This window comes from Psittacula echo, assembly GCF_963264785.1.
Source record: "Psittacula echo genome assembly, chromosome: 5".
Taxonomy (NCBI): Eukaryota; Metazoa; Chordata; class Aves; order Psittaciformes; family Psittacidae; genus Psittacula; species Psittacula echo.
In genome coordinates, this window is record NC_137739.1 from 32,580,279 (window position 1) to 32,599,906 (window position 19,628).

The 19,628-nt window shown below is 43.8% G+C and overlaps 1 protein-coding gene across 1 annotated transcript in view; it reads right to left on the reverse strand.

Moving 5' to 3' along the window:
* Positions 1 to 15,519, reverse strand: part of TUB (TUB bipartite transcription factor) — a gene marked incomplete at its 5' end in the record, with an annotated part of 72,821 nt that extends 57,302 nt beyond the window's left edge. Inside the window, one exon of the mRNA XM_080618702.1 lies at positions 15,482 to 15,519. Coding sequence (XP_080474828.1) covers positions 15,482 to 15,519 — 38 coding nt within the window. The remainder of the gene's footprint in view (positions 1 to 15,481) is intronic.
* Positions 15,520 to 19,628: the final 4,109 nt, after the last annotated feature.

Genomic DNA, 19,628 nt, shown 5'->3' on the forward strand with positions numbered 1-19,628 from the left:
TTAAAATGTGGGTAAAACGTGAATGGAAATATGCAATTATCAGACTGGTTGCTGATTTTCTAGAACAGGAAGCAAATCATACCATGCAAGTGAAATTAAATTCAAAACATTCAGTTCTTTGACAAAGAGGTATTTCTGTCTCACATGAAACATGTATGTTAGTGCTACATGTTGCGTAAAAGACAAAAAGCAGTGAACAAATGTATCTCTGGAAGTTTCAGGAACAATTTTCATTTCCAAAGGGGTTCTGTAATAAAATTTGACCAGAGCACTCAAACTTCAAATTCCTTCACTGACAATTCAGTATCTGTACAATGAGGGGGGGGTTTGCCTGGTTTCTTAAGGAAGAAAGATTTATACATTCGTAATGTCCATAATTTTTTTCTTCAGTTGATTAATTTCAACTAAAAGCAAAGTCCAGCAGCTTTCATGATGAAGGTGGTGGCTGGGTAGAGGCAAAGACCTTAAATGGCCTCTCAGTGGAGAAGAAGGTTTTAGACTCAGATCAGTATTATTAGTGAGAATTCACGTAGGGAAACATGATGTACAAAAGCGATAGGAATTCTGGTTCAAATGCTGTACGGATCCTGGGACCAATTCTTACAAGGTATATGCAGAAGATTCCTTCCAACCCCAACACATGGTGAAGAAAGATTACTGGGTTCATTTTCTCTTGTCAACATATGCATAGCTCTTATTTGGATTTCTTATAAGCAGATAAAAAATACAAAAGAAATTAAAAAGATAATCTGTTTTAGAGGCAAGAAGGGTGGAAGATAAAGCAAATATAATTCCTGGTACTGAAATTTTATCCTGAAAGAGCCACACTTCTGCCGTATGTGCAGTGTCCTCATCTGTAATATGGAGTAATACGCCTCTGCCTTTGGAGCATCTCCCAGAGCTCCACACAAAGCATAGCATGTGAGGGTGAGACACAAGACTGGCAGTGCACTACAGCATCACACCAAGGCACATCCACACCACCGAGGAACCTGTCACACTCAGCTCTCAGGCCACGGCCATACTATATATATCACCAAGAAAAGGAGACAACAGTAAGAATAATAAGCAAGAACGTGTATTCTCAGATAGATGAAGCTGTACTAGACAAAGCTGGAGACCCCTTTTAACTGTATCAGATGTAATTAAACCACTTCTGGCACTGTGGGAAGCTGTTTCCAAATGCATTTGAGTAAGGCAGAAAGTATCATTTTAGCTATTGGACCATTAAAAAAAGAGTAAAAATAAGATCCCCCTTTCGGTCTAATCAACACTCATACACCCGCAGATGTTTTTCTACTCCTCAGATAACTACATATGGCTGTGACCTTCTGGTTGCTTTATGGAACACTAATTGCCCACTGCACAAAAATTGATCAAGCATGCAATCATTGTTATTTGGACACTTTTCATAGCCCTAATATTTCAATGCACAACCCATGAGTTTGTGTTTATTGTAAATATAAGGTTACAAGGTAAGCCTCCAGGGTCATCCACTGTCATACACCTTCATTCTGTCAGATGCAGAAAGCTCAACGTCCTTGCTCTTTCAGGACCTAGCCAAAACTATAACAGGATGAGGAGGAGTTCAGCCCAAGAATTATGGAAAGAAAGCCCATAAGCACAAGCAAGCTAGAAATGCATAAGAGAGCACAGCTTCCTCTACATGACCCTTCAGAAGAGTTTATTATTCTGGGGTAGCACTGTACTACTATCAGTGCACATGCTGCACCTTTACGTGCAGCAAACTGGGAGCACGCAACATGCTTCATTGGACTGCCAGCCCCACAACGGTGACTACAGCAGTAATCAGAGACTGCTCACCCACATTGCTGAAGCTATGTGTGCTTGCAAACCATGCTGCTCTCCCCAGGGAACACATGCTCTCCCTGCTCCCACCTGCTGACAGAGAAACCTCTGCTTGCATCTGAAATCTGCTTTAGAAAGACTTTTGATGACAGCTCTTGGATGGGAGTACAGATCTAAAATCCTGCTCAAATATTTATCTGCTTTAGGATCATTAAAACATTTAATTTAAGAAAAGTTGGAAGATTATATGGAAATACTGCCATTGATCTAACTCAACCCACATTATGTCTGGGCACTCTCCCAGCAGCACATGCACTATTCTCCCCAAAACCAACATCAGCCATTTGACAGAACACTGGACAGAGCACTACAGATCTAATTTCCAGATATAGAGGACTCATACAAAAAGGGAAAGAACCACAAAAGCTGAATAAGTTTCCTGAAGTACCGAGTATCATCACAATACAGAGGCAGGCATTTTGTGTTGCAAAAAGAAAATTGATGTTTTATTTCACAAAGTAATTAACCTAGGGAATTATTAATAGTAACTCAGTCATTGTTAGGTACAGACCTGTTCTAATGGAGTGAAAATAAAAAACAGAAACAATATCATAGACATGATGAAAAATTAGCAGCAAGTCATCAAGGGCAAAGTGAAAAGCAAAACCATAAAGAACATCATCGTTCTATTTACTATTTATTGCAATATAGAATCACAGAATAGTTAGGGTTGGAAAGGACCTTAAGAACATGAAGATCCAACCCCCCTGCCATGGGCAGGGATGCCTCACACGAGACCATGTCACCCAAGACTCCATCCAACCTGGCCTTGAACACTGCCAGGGATGAAGCATTTATCACTTCTTTGGGCAACCTGTCTCAGTGCCTTACCAGCCTCACAGTAAAGAACTTGTTCCTTATATCTAACCTGAACTTCCCCCTGTTTAAGTTTAAATCCATATGCAGTCATGTTTGGCATTGTTAATCCAAGTCCACAGTAAAAGCAATACTGGCTGGCTGTAAAGTAAAATAAAACCCTTTGGGATGAATTTTCATCCCCAATGCTAGAGAACTACGTTGAGGACTCCTCGCAATGTCAGTTGGGCATGCAATTCATTGTGCAATGCAGTGAAAACTTCAATACCTCTAATGTATCCCACAGTTTAATCAGAATAAGCTTTTTCAGTTGAGAATGAGCTGTTCTTGCCAAAGAACACTTAAAACCTGCAACGCGTTATGTGCAGTTTGTCATTTTGACTAGACAGCACAATAGTCATTCTCCTCTCTTCTCTCTCCACCAAAGTATTTTCATCAGAAACTTCAGGTTTTCAAAGAGGCTCATGACTAGGAAATAACATAAGCAGAGAATCAGAGTGACCCTGAGCACTCTTGAAAATCCAGCCATAGACTCTGCAAGGTTCCCTGTGTAGTATCACATTCCATCTTTTGAAAGGCCTATACCAGCCTAATGCAAAAACACAGAGATTCTGCACATTTCTTAAATCTTCTGCTTCAAAATCTTTGTATTTTAATGGAATGTAACAATCAATAAACTGGAAGTTTAGCAACTGAATACTCATTTCCAGTGAGCTGCTGGTTGCCTTACAGTCTCCTTCAATTTTTGTTATGGCTTATATTATTTGGTAGCACTTCAGTGAAATGACGGCTTTCAGAAATTATAATTTATTATAAGTAAAATCAATTTTCCAAGCCCTAGTATCTTTCCTTCCAAGTCTAGAATTCACTGGATTCTTTTGCCAGAAGTCTTGTAAGAGAATGCCAATTCATCAAATCCAGGTCTTGTAAACTCAATGACCTCCAGAGTTTCAGAGGAAAATTTTGGGGGGTGGGAGGGACAGGCCCAGCCCACACCAACAAATAACCTGAAAGCCCAGGCACTCATCTAAGGTATCAGAAATACCCTCCTAAGGAATGAAACGCAGAGGGCAGAGACTTCAACACTTGAACTTGCATATACTACCTTCCAGGCTATGCAAATGTAACTTCACATTTTTTGCAATACAATAATATGCAAATCACTCTGATACAGAGCGCACAGGATTGGAAAACTTTTTTTCATTCCCATACTACACAGAACAACCTCTATCTTGCCTCAGGCATATAGCATTAAATGAATAAATAACAGAAGGTGCCCAAGAATCAAACAGGAAGGAAAAAGGGAAGGCAGGCAGGCAGAAAGGGAGAACCTTTCATTTCATTTAAATGTCTCCTGTGCTGGTTTTTCTTGATCTTTAAAATCTGTGTGTGATATTCAAGCCCCGAGGAAGTAATTAACATTTTTTCAAGCTGGATCAATACTGCCAGGGTATTACATTATATCATTCTTTGAAATAGCTAACATTTAAAAGGCATCTTCCAGGATGCCTCAAACTTCTAGCAACGTCATGATCTTTCTGCACTGATATGATGGCCCAGTTTCTCTAGGTATTAACCTAGTATTCCCTTACCAATATATCTGGCATATCCAAGACGAATTATCCTAGTATTCTGAAAAGCCAGAGCCTAGATTAGGTCTGTCATAGGTGGCTAGTGTTCTTAACAGCCAAAAATTAACATTCTTTGTTTAGACCTGATACTGAATTAAAAGTTTAGACCAGATAATAAATTTGTTTAGACCACATAATAAAGTAAAAGTTACATCCACATTGTGAACTGTGCTATGATAGATACCCAGGTAGCTGTAAACATGCTAACACATATACTGGAAACAATTTAACTATGGTATTCCCTAATTCCTGACAGACTGAACTGCATTGCTCCTCAAAGGAGTAAATCACTCCTGAATTTTTTATGTGGTTGTACAGCTTTCAATACCTGTGTCAGCTCATATGCAGCTCACCCAAGTGTCTCTCTACTGCACTGCAGTATGCAGCATGGACATACCACAGAGATCAAATACAGAAGGAAAGAATTTAACCAATTCAACACCAAGCAAAGCTACACAGTTCTTTGTGTTTCCATCAGTCACCAAGGCAAGAAACTCCAATGCCATCACGATCTGCAGTGGAGCGCTCCAGCATGGTGCATGGGGGAGTTCCTGAATCAGGGGAACCTCCAGGGGAACCAAGAGAGCCACCAGAAGCTAACAGCTTGTGCAACAGTGGCTGCTGGAACCCAAGCGGGGCCAGAAGCAAGGGCAGCCAAGCCCCCCACCCATATGAAAGAATCCCTTAGGGAATGCCACCAACAAGGTGGACAAAGAGAGCATGGCATGTACAGGAAGGGCGCTGAAGCCCTGCCAGCTTGACCGGGAGCAGTGGTATCCACCCAGCAGAAATCCATGGCCTCTCAAGCTCTGCACCAGCACAACTGATGCAGCTGCCTGGACAGAGCTCCACTGGGAACATGCTCCCATTCAGGTGCCAGGCTGCAGGGTCTGCCTTGCTGTTAGGGCAGTTTTGGATGGCAGCAGTGAGCAGACCTGTGGGAGGTGCACCCAGGCAGGGGAGCTCCTCCATTTGGAGAGAGAGTTCTCAGAGGAGCTGATTAGGTTAGGGAGTATTCACCAAGAGTATTCACCAAGAGTGGTGGTGGATGGAGTTAAATCCAGTCACAAGTGGTGTTCCCCAGGTCTCAGGGCTGGTGCCAGTTCTGTTTAATATCTTTGCTAATGATCTGGATGGGGCAATCAAGTGCACCCTCAGTAAGTTCACAGATGACACCAAGCTGGGCCGGCAGTGTTGATCTGCTGGAGGATAGGAAGGCTTCGCAGAGGGGTCTGAACAGGATGGATCCTGTCTTGTACCAGACACAGTGTGGCCAGCAGGAGTAGCGAAGTGATTTTCCCCCAGTACTTGGCACTGGCGATGCCACACCTTGAATCCTGTGTTCAGTTCTGGGCTCCTCACTGCAAGAAAGATACTGAGTTGCTGTACCAGGTCCAGAGAAGGGCAAGGAAACTGGTGAAGGGCCTGGAGCACAAGTGTTAGGAGGAACGGCTGAGAGAACTGGGGTTGTTTAGTATGGACAAGAGAAAGCTTGGGAGAACCTTATCGCCCTCTACAGCTACCTGAAAGGAGGATGAAGTAAGGTGAGGGTCAGTCTCTTCTCCCAAGTAACAAGTGCTAGGACAAGAAGAAATGGCCTCAAGTTGCACTGGGGGAGGTTTAGACTGGATATCAAGAAAATTCTTCTCACTAAATGGGTTGTCAGGCATTGGAACAGGCTGCCCATGGAAGTGGTTGAGTCACCATCCCTGGAGGTATTTAAAAGACCTCACATAGACGTGGCACTTAGGGACATGGTTTAGTGATGAACTAGGCAGTGAGTCTTACGTTACAGTTTGACTTGGTGATCTTAAAGGTCTTTTCCAACCCTTTATCATTCTATGATTCTATGATTGCATAGATTTAATGATATGTAATGTGCAGAGGCACCTGAACTCTGCGTTAAGGGCAGGCAATAAAACACTGCTAATGTTATTCTAGGGCAACAACAAAATCTGTCTCTCAAACCTTGTACTTCGCTTTTTAAATCTGCAGCAACAGCCAGTGAACTGATTTAACATTCAGCAAAATGTTAAAAAAAAAAACCCTGGAAGAGTCAATTATCAAGGTCTGTCTCACTGGTGAGAGACATCTTTAATATTATTTAACATTGCTCTACAGATGCAGTGTCCCAAAAGATGCATTCTTTACCCATATAACTAATTGTCCTGGGTTCAGCAGTAGCAATCATTATTTCTCCTTCTTAGTAGCTGGTGCAGCGCTGTGTTTTTGACTTTCAGCATGGGAACAACGCTGATGACACCGATGTTTTCAGTTGCTGCTCAGTAATGTTTACTCTGACCAAGGACTTTGTGAGTCTCATGCTCTGCCAGGGAAGAGGGGAAGCCGGGAGGAAGCAGAGACAGGACACCTGACCCAAACTATCCAAAGAGGTATTCCATACCACAGGACATCATGTCTGGGATGTAACTGGGAGTTACCCGGAAGGGCTGCCTCACTGCTGGGTCGGGCTGTTTTTCGACGGGTGGTATTGTATTCTCTTCCCTTGTTATTTCCATTATTATTATTATTATTATTATTATTATTATTATTATTATTGGTGGTAGCAGTAGTGGTTTGTGTTCTACCTTAGTTACTGGACGGTTCTTATCTCAACCCATGGGGGTTACATTCTTTCCATTCTCCTCCCCGTCCCTCTGGGAGCAGGGGAGGGGGGGAAGAAAGGGCAGGGCGGGGAGTGGACTGCATGGCTAACTTGACGACAGGGTTTAAACCACAACAGTTCTTTTGGCGCCCAACATGGGGCCCGAACCCACGATCCTGAGATTAAGAGTTTCATGCTCCCTGTTAGAGTTTCGCACTGGCCATATGGGGCTACTAAACGGTGAGCGGGTCCTGCTAATCACTCCTTGACTCTCCAGTCTATGGATCAGCGTATGGATGGGAATCAGGGAGTCCCAGTTGGTGCGCCTGCACACTACCTGCGTGTCTGTGGCCGTGATGAGAGCCCGCCTCGCGCTCACCCGCTCAGCCCGGAGGTGTCTCAGCGGTGACATCGTGATGTTGGGGGCAGGCGGGGGCGCAGGGTGGGGGGAAGAAAGGGCAGGGCGGAGGAGTGGACTGCGTGGCTAACTTGACAACAGGGTTTAAACCACGACACTAACTTAAAGTTTTAGGCAAGTATGTAATAGCTCATGCAATCCCTAGGTCTGCAAAAGATTGTTAATGGAAATGCACATTCCTGGCTTGAGTCTTAGGATCTATATCTGTCAAAAACAGTGGGATGCATTCCAAGGTACTGCAAGTGTCTTAATGTCTCAGTTGCCACTCAACCTGACCTGAGCAGTAAGTCCAAGTCCTTGTCTGAACAAGTTATCTATTCTTTAATTTCTATAATATATCAAATAATTTCCTCAAATTTACAGAAGTAAGAATTGCAACATGGTGCAACATATTATTTTGTTTTTGCTGTTGCTGTAGACAAGTGAAAATGCTGCCACAATAGCATCAGTCAGCAATAACATGCTCTGGAAAAAACACAAACCAATTTTCCTTATGCTTCTTGTTGCAACACAGGTACCATTAATGGAAATATCCATCCTTCAGCTTTTTTTATTTTGCTTTCAAACTGAGACCAAATTGAAAGACAAACCTGTTTTGATCTCTTCCCCAAACATGGATGAAATGCTGATGTAACTGTATTTCACTTGCAGATACAGTTTCTAACTTAGTCATTACTTGAAGTTAATCAAGGAATTTCTTCATCTTGTAATTTCTCACCTGCAGGTAGTTAGAACTGTGATTACAATTAAAATTACCATTAAAAACTTCATGCTGTGGTTTCATTACCTGTGTCAAATGAGTTACATTAATTATGAATTATGATATTCACAAACTTGTCTTAACACGCATCTCAACAGGAACCTTGAAGTTTCCACTGAAATCTGCAATCCAAGACTTAATTTTGGTAAACATCTAAGAACTCAAGCTAAAACTCCATGAAAGAATAACTTGGGCACTTGTATTGTCAGAGAGCAAGATAAGTATGTCACCCACAAACAAAGTCCGTTTGCACATTCATATTAATGTATTATAGACTGCTTGCCATTATTTGCTCAGCTAAAATATGAGCTCAGAGAAGGTCGCGGAACAAATCCAATTCCCTTTCAAGTCATTAGAAAGGCTTTTGTGGCACCTCTTTGTGACTGCTTCCTGCAAGAAACCACACACCTGTGTTGCAGAGGACAGTGTTAGATACTACAGTATCCCTACCTCCAGGGTAGTAGTCTCACTACTACAAGGGTGGTAGTCTGACAGCACAGAATCAGCATCCAAGATCTGCAAAGTTCTTGTACCAGTAGAAGCAGTTACTATCATTTGCTGTATAAGGCACTACTGCATTTCCCCAAAGGAAGCTCTTTAAATTAGGTCACTTTTTCCCTTTAAGAGTAAATAATATATAAATACATAACCTCACAACTTACTAGCAATCCAAAAGTATGAATGCTACTTCTATAATCACTGAAAGCGAAAGCAAAGATGTATTTTAGGTTCTTGTTAATGTAAAGGAAGAAAATATAAATACATCTAGCAAATAATTTAGTTACAGAGCAAACTGAGTATTTAAACACCTTCCTAACATCACAAAGCTACACAATGTAGACCTAAACAGAAATTACTCCATAGATGACCCACAATACACCCACAGTTACTGAACAGGTATAAAGCAAAAAAGCTACATTACCATCAAGTATTAGACAAAACGAGCTGGTGTAAAACAACTACATCAGAAAAAAAAAAGGTTTCATTTTTTATCATGTGTACCAAAATAATTACTCCGATCTTTCCACCTCCCACAGTTACCTTTGCATGCTCAATACACCCTTCTCTGGGAGCACATTTCATTATCTATTTAAGCACTATCCCTTTAATTCCCATTTTCTTAAGAACAAGATAGTCAAAAGACACTGATGATCATGTCTGTTAACAAAAATGAAAGCAAAAAGTATGCCAACAATCGTCCTGATCTTTTTCGCCTGTACCTTTCTTTTGTATTTGTCTTCTAAACTGAAAATTCTTCAGACTGAAGACTCTGTTGCTGTACACCTGCATACTATTAGCATTATACAAATGGTAACAGAGCCCAGAGAGGTGTTACATTCTCAGCTGAGAAGCTTTCAGAACTTGCAGGTATTGTCCTGCTACTACATAACGTTAAAAGAGATTATAAAACTGTGAGAGAACACTCCTTCTGTTCCCCACCATCCACATTTTCATTACACAGACTATGACCAAGAAGGGGATCTCCTAATTCCAGTTACTGGCCTTTATATACAACAGTAACAAAAACTCCAGCAATGAGATAGAAAATAAACATTCATTTTAACATCCATGCTTAATCTTTTTATAATCTGCGCAAAAAAAAAAAAAAAAAAAAAGAAAAAAAATCTCAATAATCTCAAAAATAAATGTCAAAAAATGGCAAAACTATTTTAGTAATACAATGAGAAGCTGGATTTATTCAAAAGTTACAAACACTAAAATACAAATTAAATAGCAAACATTTATAGAGAAGGTATCTTCTGCAGGCACCATATAGCTGCTAAGCTAGAATTTTGTTTTCATGAAAATGAATTATGTAGGAAAGAGAAGAAAACAAAAAAAAAAAAAAAGGCAAGGAGAACAAGACGTAGGGATGAACAGCAAAAAGAAATATCTTCATAAAGAAAAAGAGCAGAAAAGCATGAATTAGAAAATAAGTCATTAGTGTAAGGGAATGAGGAACAAGGAGGAAGTGTGAAAAGAATCCAGCTCTCTACTATGACAATTTTTAGTTACTAACAAACAGTACCACCTTCCAGAAATGCTGCTGCTTGCATGTTTAAATGGATGGTGCTTTATGTAAATGTCCAAAAACCCTCAGGCATAAGAGTCAAAACTGTCCAACTCCGGGAACTGCAAGAGATGACATAACATTTCATATCCACTTTCCAGCTGTGATCCAAATCTGGCACAGATGGCTTGTAAATGACTGTCATGCCAGAAACCTGAAAATGACTGTCGCTATCACAAACCCACTGGCCTATTATGAAAGAAATGACTTTTAGTCTCGATCTGGATGTTGACATTGCAAAAGTGGTCAGGGGCAACAATACTCTAGGGCAGTTGGGGCAGCCATTTATCTGTTGTAAGGCCCTGCAAGAGATGGCAAAGACCCTTCAGCCCCTTACTTAAATCCACCTTTGGCACACTGGCACAGGACAACTAGGTTTCACTCCCAGCACTGAGGCTGATCTCCCTTGAGCCTTGTCCCATTTCCATTTAAGCCAGTTCCCTACAACTTCCACAGATCTCTGTTTCTCTCGCTGGTAAAACTGAAGAGATACGTTATTTTCCTCTCCTTTCTTTTCCGTCTGGTTGACTTAGGCTATCAGCTTCAGGGCAGCAATTGCCTCTGATAATGTGCTTGTACAGCTCCCTAACAATAATGCTGGGCCAAACAGGACTCTGATCTCATCTGGAGTCTCTATGCACTACAGCAGTAGTGCCCTGTATAAAAGTGCAGACCCCCATTAAGGGAAAGCTCTAACTTAAATATATTAAAAGCACATGACTAGGCTAATTTTATACATCATAATAACCTGAGACAAGACAGCCTAATTTAGAGGAGACGTATGCTCTCTGTACCCTTTTCCTCAGAAAAAGCAGCTCTCATAAATTATCCATGCCATTCCCCACAGCAGGCAGCTGAGAGTGAGCCTGCCTGCACTGCGATGCACTCAGTCACAAACTGCACCTTGCAGCAGGGTGAGCACTCTGCTATCACTGTTACCTTTACATAAAGGTAAATAAAGGCATAAAGGTAGATAATACCCCAGTAACTCAAATAAATGCATAGAAGTGAGTGTGGGACACCCTTGGTCTTCAAGGCTGTTCCTGTTTCACAACTTCTTTACACATCACACTTTCTGAAATCTTACCTGCTCTAACTGCCATGATTCATGAATTTACAACACCCATGTGCTCCACAACTTTCATGCAACTGTAATAATTCACTTTGCAAGTAAATAACTAGTGACTCTTTATAGCTGCAATATCTAAGCACAGCCTTAAAACTTCAGAGGAAATTCATGAAAGCTACAAAAATTGAGCATAATAAAAAATGTCACAAAATAAGGCATATTATTACCACCATCATGTACATATCAAGATATATTATGTCACTGCAAAATGCATGCTGTGTAATCTGCTTTATACAGAGCCCTTTGCACAAAGTGCCTGACTCCTTGTGGCACCGTTCAAGGGATCCTCTTGAGCTACGGCAGGTTTTTCCTGCACAAACCAAGTCTCAGTAGAATTCCAGAAGCTCTACAAAGAACTCTGGGGACTTGCAGCAAATTCATTTCTCTGTGGACTGCCTTTTTCAGCTGACAGTCTTCATATATTTCTCATTAAACAGGCGAGATTGTTTTGTAAAGGCTGCTTTTTAAGTTATAGTATTAAGATTTATTGTTAAAGAAAAAAGTGAAAATATAAGAAGTCATAATAATAAATAATAATGGGGACTGGGACCTTACTGTGACTGATATTTTTATCTTAACAAGCAAGCGTCCTCTAACTATAGTTATGCAGTATGAGGAACATGTTCACTTACTCCAGACAGATCAGAATGAAATAAAAATGAGTATGTTAATTTCAGAAATTCTATAAATTAAAATGAGTTCAGGAAAAGGATAGGAAAACAAAGCGTACTTTTGAAAAAAAAAAAAAATATATGAACTCCTGTGAATCTGTAATGATTCCAAGATACTTCTGCTATTTTCTATGGGAAACTGCTGAAGGATACTAAAGGAAAACACTACTGTGCTTGAGAATTTAATTCCTCAAGAAGCTACATCTTACTTTTAAGTGCCATCAGGAACCACCTTAAGGGCTGGGGGCAGCTACATGAACTGCAACTGACTTTTTACTTGAGTCTAAACTATTTTGATTCTTAGTAATAAAGGACAGAAATATTGTTAAAAATGGATTAAGTTTCAAGAATAATTGCTAGCTCATTTTATCTGGTGTGTAGGCTTGTATAAGTGCTTAATCATATATTTGACTTTCTATCTATGCAGTTTCATGAAAATAAATGCCATATATTTATTTCTAAAAAACTTTTGATTGTATTTCATAACATTAGTGAACTCAAATCCCCTCATCCTATGACTACTAGTGTTTCAAAAGCAGAATATATAAGACATTAAGAGCAAAGTGCCAAAATAGCAAACTCACAAATAGTATGAATCTTTTATCCATCTCAGTATAAAAAGCTGGCACTGACACTGAAAGAATTGCCTTCTATTTTTTGTTAATTCGCCCAAAACATTCTCAGCATCTTAAAAGTGGAAGTATAATCTAGGCTGGACAGAGAGAGCCCTGGGTGACATGGTCTAGTGTGAGGTGTCCCTGCCCATGGCAGGGCGGTTGGAACTAGATGACCTTAAGGTCCTCTCCAACCCTAACTATTCTATGATTCTATGATTTTGTGAGCTTTGGACATGCAGGTGGATTGCTTAATGAGTTGTGCACGACACACAGAACTGATTGCCTCAGGCTCCTTTCACTTGTAAGGAAAAATCAGACATTTTACTGAAGAAAAAAACCCACACTTTTCTACTCGAATTACTTTAGGTATACAGCTGCATGTACAATCGACTGCCAGGAAGAACAATACAGGTTTGAGTCCTGCTACAATTTTAAAGTCCGTGCCAAAGTTGAAACAGCTTTGCCAAGCTCAGAGAAGGGCTCGCAGTATTTTCTACCACACTGTACATCAGTGAGGCTCAGGCTATGTCACGTACATCTTTACAGACTTCAGCATGCCTGAGAGCCTGTGCCCTGTCCCCCATGCTAGCAGCAGTGACATTGTTGGCTGTCACATGCCACCCAGGCCATAAAGAAGGTAGAAGAGAAGATGAACTATCGTGAGGGATGCACATCAGGCCTCTCCCTCTCATAGTGTGTTTCACTCCTACAAAACGGTTCTCTGACCTAATTTACTAATGCAGTGTTTTCATGTGGAATCTCAGCCACATGTGCACTCAGAAACTATTGCTTTCTGGGTAAGCATGCTCAGGAGATCTTGGAGGATGCTTTAAACAAGCAAGTTCAATGAGATTTTCAATGCTATGCTGCTAACTCAGGAAGTAGCTCTGATGAATTAAAAATAAGCCAACTCCTTGAGAGAACTCTGTTTTAGAAGCCTAGACAAAGACTTTCAGAGCAGAAACGTGGTTTGTTTGCCTTTTGGTCTGGGGCAGTTCTCAGCGATTCGATATGGTTAACATTCAGTAATAACATACCAGAAAAGATACAAGCATTATCAGATCTGTGTTTCTCTGAAAATCTACTGTTTTGCTTCCCTTTGCTTATCTGAATTGCACTAAGCAGGAACTGCAGAGATGTTTTATTTCCTTCAAGGCCATGGCTACAAAACTGCTCAGCAAACTTTTGGCATTGGCCTCTGCAGAGCCTCATGTACAGCGGGAGAACAGAGAAACAGTTCCTCTGCTGCTAGGAAGAGCCACGAACAGCTGTTCCTGTGGTATTTTTGTCTTTATTACAAGGCTTCAAAATTGCATCAGAATGCATCCGCTACTCATTTTTGAAGACTTATTGCCAATTCGTTACGTCTTATAAAGCACATGGTCTGAAGGAGCTGTTGGACAGAGCTGCAACATCCTCAGGTTCATTGCAATCAATTTCTTTCTTTCTGATTCTTCTATTGATTAGAACTATCAATCACGCACACAGATTGAAGTGGCAGGCTTCCATTTGTGCATCTATTAGGTCGGGGTTTTTTCTCTGTATTAAGGAGTGATTTATTTGTGTTTACGTTGCACTTATTGTGGCATATGGTCGCTATAAATATTGTCATTTAGAACAGGGCAAGCTACAACTGACCTGTTTAAACATCTGTCTTTGTTTTAAAGCACACTCTGGAAATATTTTTTTATTTCGTGAGTGTTCACAAAATAAAAGAAGAAAAACGTCTACGTTACTGTATCTACCTTGTCTTATTTACAACCAAACAAATGAAACAAACAAGCTTGCTGCCTATCCAGAACAACTTTTTAAATGCCCGTGATTTCTTTCTGCGATGATTCAGTTTGGAAAAGATACTTTCATGAAGACTATGAAGCCCCAGAACCCTAATGCCACTCCGAAAAGCAAATGCAGAAATGGGTTTATTCCTGCCTCGGAGCCCAGCCCAGCCCGCCCGGAGCTAGACCTGCTTTGGCTCGCTTTCCCCTAGCACTGGCGACCCAGAAACGAACTGTTCTCATCTTCCAGCAGCAAACGCTCCCGCTCCAGAGCCGGCCGCTGGGGTAGGCACAGAAGGGCACGCAGGAGCCGCTCCAGCACCGCCGGGCCGGGGGAGAGCCCGTATCGCCGCTCGTCCCGGGGCCGGCTCCCGCTCCCCGCCGCCGCTGACGCACGGGGCTCCCAGGCAGCAGCAGCCGCCGCGCGGCGGCTCCCGTAGCTTATGGCAACGGCAGAGCCAATGGCAGCCGGCCGCCGGGCGCTGCCATGGCGATCCCGCTCCTCGCCATGGCGGCACCAACGGGACTCGGCCGCTCCGCTCCGCGAGGAAGCGGCAGCCGCGCCCGCGCACTGCCCGGTCCGCCCTGCACAGCTCCGCTCTCGGTGGCGCCCAGCGGAACGCGCAGCGGGCGCTCGGCCGGCAGCGCACGGCGGGGCCGGGGTCTCCTTAGCCGAGGGGTGACGGCCGCCACCGACGATGCAGCGCTCCGCCTGCTGCCGCCCGGCCCACCAGGGAGGGGGGCACTAGTGGCGGAAGAGCGGAGGAGAGCTCTCCGTCTCACCGCGGCCCTGACAGCTCTCCCCAGAAACTAGCGCTTTAACTTCGCAGAGCGGGACCGCCCGAAGTTGGGAGCCGAGACCGGGCCCCTTCCGACAGCAGCCGCCAGCCGGCAGGCACGGGACTGGCCCACGACCCGCTCCTCCGGGTGGGACTCACCGCCTCTCCCCAGCTCCCGGGCATGGTCCAGACCCTCGGCTCCGCCGCCGAAGCCAGACCTGCTCTGGGCTGTGTTCCCACGGCCATCCCCCGAAGCCGCCGGGGAGCACCGACTCCAACCCAGGAGCAGCTCCGGTCCCTCTGGCCGCGCTCACAGCCCGGCGGGGGTCCCCCCTACCTGTAAGGGATCCAGTCCGCCTGGTGCCTTGAAGTCATCTCTCCGCTGCGACGCTGCCCGGAGCCGAGGAGGGGGACGCGGCCGCTGCTGCCCGAGTCGGAACCCGCCACGGCGCGGGCAGCATCCTCCGTCCGGGGCGGGGGCGGACGGCGCGCCGGTTATCCCGGCAGCGGCCGCAGAAACATCCCCCCGGGGAGGGCTCCCAGCGGCGGGCCGGGCTGCATGGGGAGGGGGGCGGCCGGGGGCAGAGGGAGGTGGCTCCAAGCCCTTCCTCCCTGCCCGGAGCTGTGGCTGGGTCGGGCACCGGAGCGGGGAAGGGGGGAGGGAGGGGGCGGAGGAAGGGCCAGCGGCGGGCAGGGAAAGGCAGGGCAGCAGCGCTCGTCCCCGCTGCCGCTACCCGCCCGCCCCCCCGCTCCTGCCGCCGCCGCCGCCGCCGCCGCCGCGCTGAGGCATCGCCCGGGCGAGGCGGGCCGGGCCGAGCCGAGCTGAGCCGGCCCCCGCGTCGGGCCCGCCCCTGCCCGTCAGCCGCGCCGCCACTGACTCACGGCCGGCGCCCGCCCCGCCACTGGGCATGTGCGGGGTATCCCCCGGCGGCGGGCAGCGGCCGGGCACCGCAGGGTAACGGGCGTGCTGCGGCGGGAAGGGTGCGAGGAGAGCGCATCCTGCGCCCAGGCGCTTCTCCGGCAGCCGTACCGGCAAAGTCTGTCAGTTTCAGCAGCTCGACCCAAAATGGCTGAGGAGCCACGGCCCAGGGTCTGCTTGTAAAAGCTTAACGCGGCCTTTAGGGGAAAACCGGTGATTTCTGTTCGCAGTTGATGCAGAGCCGCCGGGACATGGTGTCTGCGGCCCACCTCAGCTGGGACCAGCACGGCTGTGAGCACCGGCAGTGCTCTTGGTTAAACTATGGTGGAAGGCTGAGGCTGGCTGCACAGAGCACGATCACGGCTCCCTGAGACCCCCACCTGTCGCTACACAGGTGTCCTACAGGCTGTTACCCACCCGTCTCAGCAAGACCAGCTCTGCTCCAACCCTACAGCCAGAGCAGAAGTAAAGCCCATTCAAACTATTGTAAATCTCCTCCTTGTCTCCTTAGTCTGTGTCAGACTATACTCTTACAGAAACAGTTCCTGACTCTGTGGAAAAAATCTGAAGAAAGAAGGAATTAGTGAACGATGAAGATGGATGAAAGATATCATCTCTTTGAATAATGGCAAAACTCAGAAGTTTTGTTGCAGGTAACATTTGTATTGTGATACTGTAAGATACTTAAACAAAAGACTTCTACAAGTTACCTGAAGTCAGCTTTTCAGACAGAACAGACATTGTGGGATAAACCACCAAAGAGTTAAGTGTGGCACCTTTTGTGCCCTGAAGAGGCTAAAACAGAGAGGCTAAGATGGACAGGGACACCCAAGTGACAAAGACATGAAGCCCTGATGGCAAAGCCATCACCAATTTGCAACATTAGTCTTCACGGAGTGAATTCATGTGGAAGAAGGGTACGGCACAGATTATCCCATTGCAAGGTACTGCAGAATTAGAGGGAAAGATGAATGATTAAGGCTGTGGAAAGGTGCGTGTCTGAGTGGAGAGTGAAAAAAAATGTTCACCTGAGAAAGTAGGGAGTTTAGAGGCAAATGTTTAGAAATAGTGGAGCACAACAGTAGAAAAAGAACTTTTGTTTTGGTTTTATAGCATAAAAACCCAAGGAGACTATTACAATTTTACAAATTAAAAAACAATTGAAGGAGCTAGTTTTTCACGCAACACGAACGTGTGGTAGAGTTTGCTACTTAAGAACATGGCTAGGGACAGGAAGCCAGCAAGAATTGACAGAAAATGGCATGCTTAACAGATAACAGGAGTGTTACCAGTTTCTTCACTGTTGTAAACTTCTGAGAGGCTGTTTTGTTTTGAAGCCAGAAACCAGAATTTAAACGTTTTCCAAAAGTCAGAATGAGATCTACTTTTAAGGAAAAATTCCCCCACATCTATGTGGATAGTTTGCTGGTTTTTTGGCCAGCATCAGGCACTGGACTTCACAGACCTCCATTCTAGTCAGGCACAACCTGGAACTGTAAACCAACGGGCTTCGGCACATCCTGGCAGTGGTAGTAGCGTGAGGAGGCAGCTGCAGGAGAGATCCCATCTCCTGCCACGAAGATGAGTGCTTTGTAAAAATACCCTTTTACTGAGGCTTCTGTAGAAAAGAAGGAGGATGAAAACTAGAAGAGTTTTGTGTGATTGGGAGTCAAAAGCTCTCAAAGGTGATGATTAGAATATCTATTTTCAAAGAGCCGTAAGTGTAAAGTCTGATAGATGAACTAAGGTGAACACATCAAAAAGATCCCTCTGAGCCTTTAAAGGGTATGAAATACGGAAATGCTTCACTGTCGTTTAAACGGCCCAAGACCATGTTTGTGTTAACAAATGTGAAGGATATGGGGTTTACTAGATGTTCAAAGTGGGAGACTGTCAAAGTGTATTGGAAGATGGGATTGTGCAGAGCACAATGTAAATCAGGGAGAGCTGACATGAAGGAGAAGAAATATCAGGAAAATTGCATGGGAAGAAGGGAAAAACAATTCTCTGATAGGGTTTATTTATGCTTCCAACCATGTTCCTCATCCTCCCCCACCCTGATTCTCCCTTATCCCTTTACCATCTTGAGTGGCTTGCTTTTATACTGCTTCACTCCCCAGCTTTAGTTCTTTCTCACTGACAGTGCTCTGTCCCCATTTTGGAAGCCAGTGAGCTGAGCAGAAAGGTGAATCTCAGCCCTCTAAAGCTGGCAGTGTTAAGAGCAGGGCTACTGCACCTCTCTAACTCAGAGCAAGATCCCAACTCACCAGTCTCCTATGGATGTCACTGCTTTGTCTACATGGCACACAGAGCTAACTCTGAATGACAGGGCAAGAATTTCAAGAAAATCTTTGCTGAGTGGGTGACTAAGGTGTTCATTTTGCCGTGTAACAAGCCTCAAGATTGCCTGTGAGGTACAGATCTGCTCACTGACATTTCTAATAATTTTCAACAACTCAGGGAAGTCCTGTTTTTTGCAGGTGTCAGTTTCCCCAAGTACTTCTACAACAAAAAAAGGGAAAATATACCAGGATGTGACAAATAACCCTTACACACAACAATGATTTTTAAGTGCTATCTGTAAAGAGAATTGTACTTTTCAAAAGCCATACTTAATTAGTTTCAGATACCAGCCTGATGGGCAAGGTAGCCTGTTAGGAAAACAGTGCTTTAAAGGTTCAGGTACGGATACATGAAACAGATGGAAAGCAGCAACACAGCCTAGCTCTTCCACTGCAAAATATGTCTCACTGAGTACCATCTTCCTCTATGTACAGTGTGCCACCTTTCCAATTATTCCTATTTTGTCCTCTGTGTAAAGGAAGTGTCCTACTAATTCATTTTTTGATTGAGATGATAAATAATACAACACAACTATATCTAACAGTTGAAAACACCTGCATTTGCAACTGAAAGCCTCCTGGCAATCTGGATAGAGAGCAAAACATCAAAGCAGAAGGACTCTGTTGAAAGGGAGTTGGGAGAACCCAAGCAAGCAGTAAAATAAGAAACTGATGTTAGCTCTTTCCTAAATGTACAGATGAATAACTTTTAAAAGTCTAATTTTCCCATGTTGGGGTAATTAGTTCCTTGTAATTTAGCCCATGAAAGAAAAAAATAATCAAGTAGTAAATGTATATACTGAATTGAAAAAGTGCACAGAGTATCTTTCATAGAGAGGTTTTTATCTATCTATATTCCTATTGCTCCTCTTTCTAGAGCCACTGTTGCTTCTGCACTGAGCACAGCATTTTTCAAACCTTGTGTGCTACAGGTGGAAAGGTCTGCATATTATGTGGTTTAGAAGGTTTCCTACACTTCACAGCTGCTATAGTAGGCTCAGGATATGTATTCAATTAAATTCTTGTCTCATTTGCCTTCTTAGCTGACCTGAAAAAAGGCTGATTTTAGAAAAAAGAGCAGTACGGTAATGCATGTCATAGATTTTCTGATTTGCGGAGCCATCCTGGTTTTATGCTGTGGTATAACACATCCTAATTCACATTTCCTAATCCCTTCATAAGACATCCAAGAGACTAACTTATCTTTACTTTTTAGGTCATTT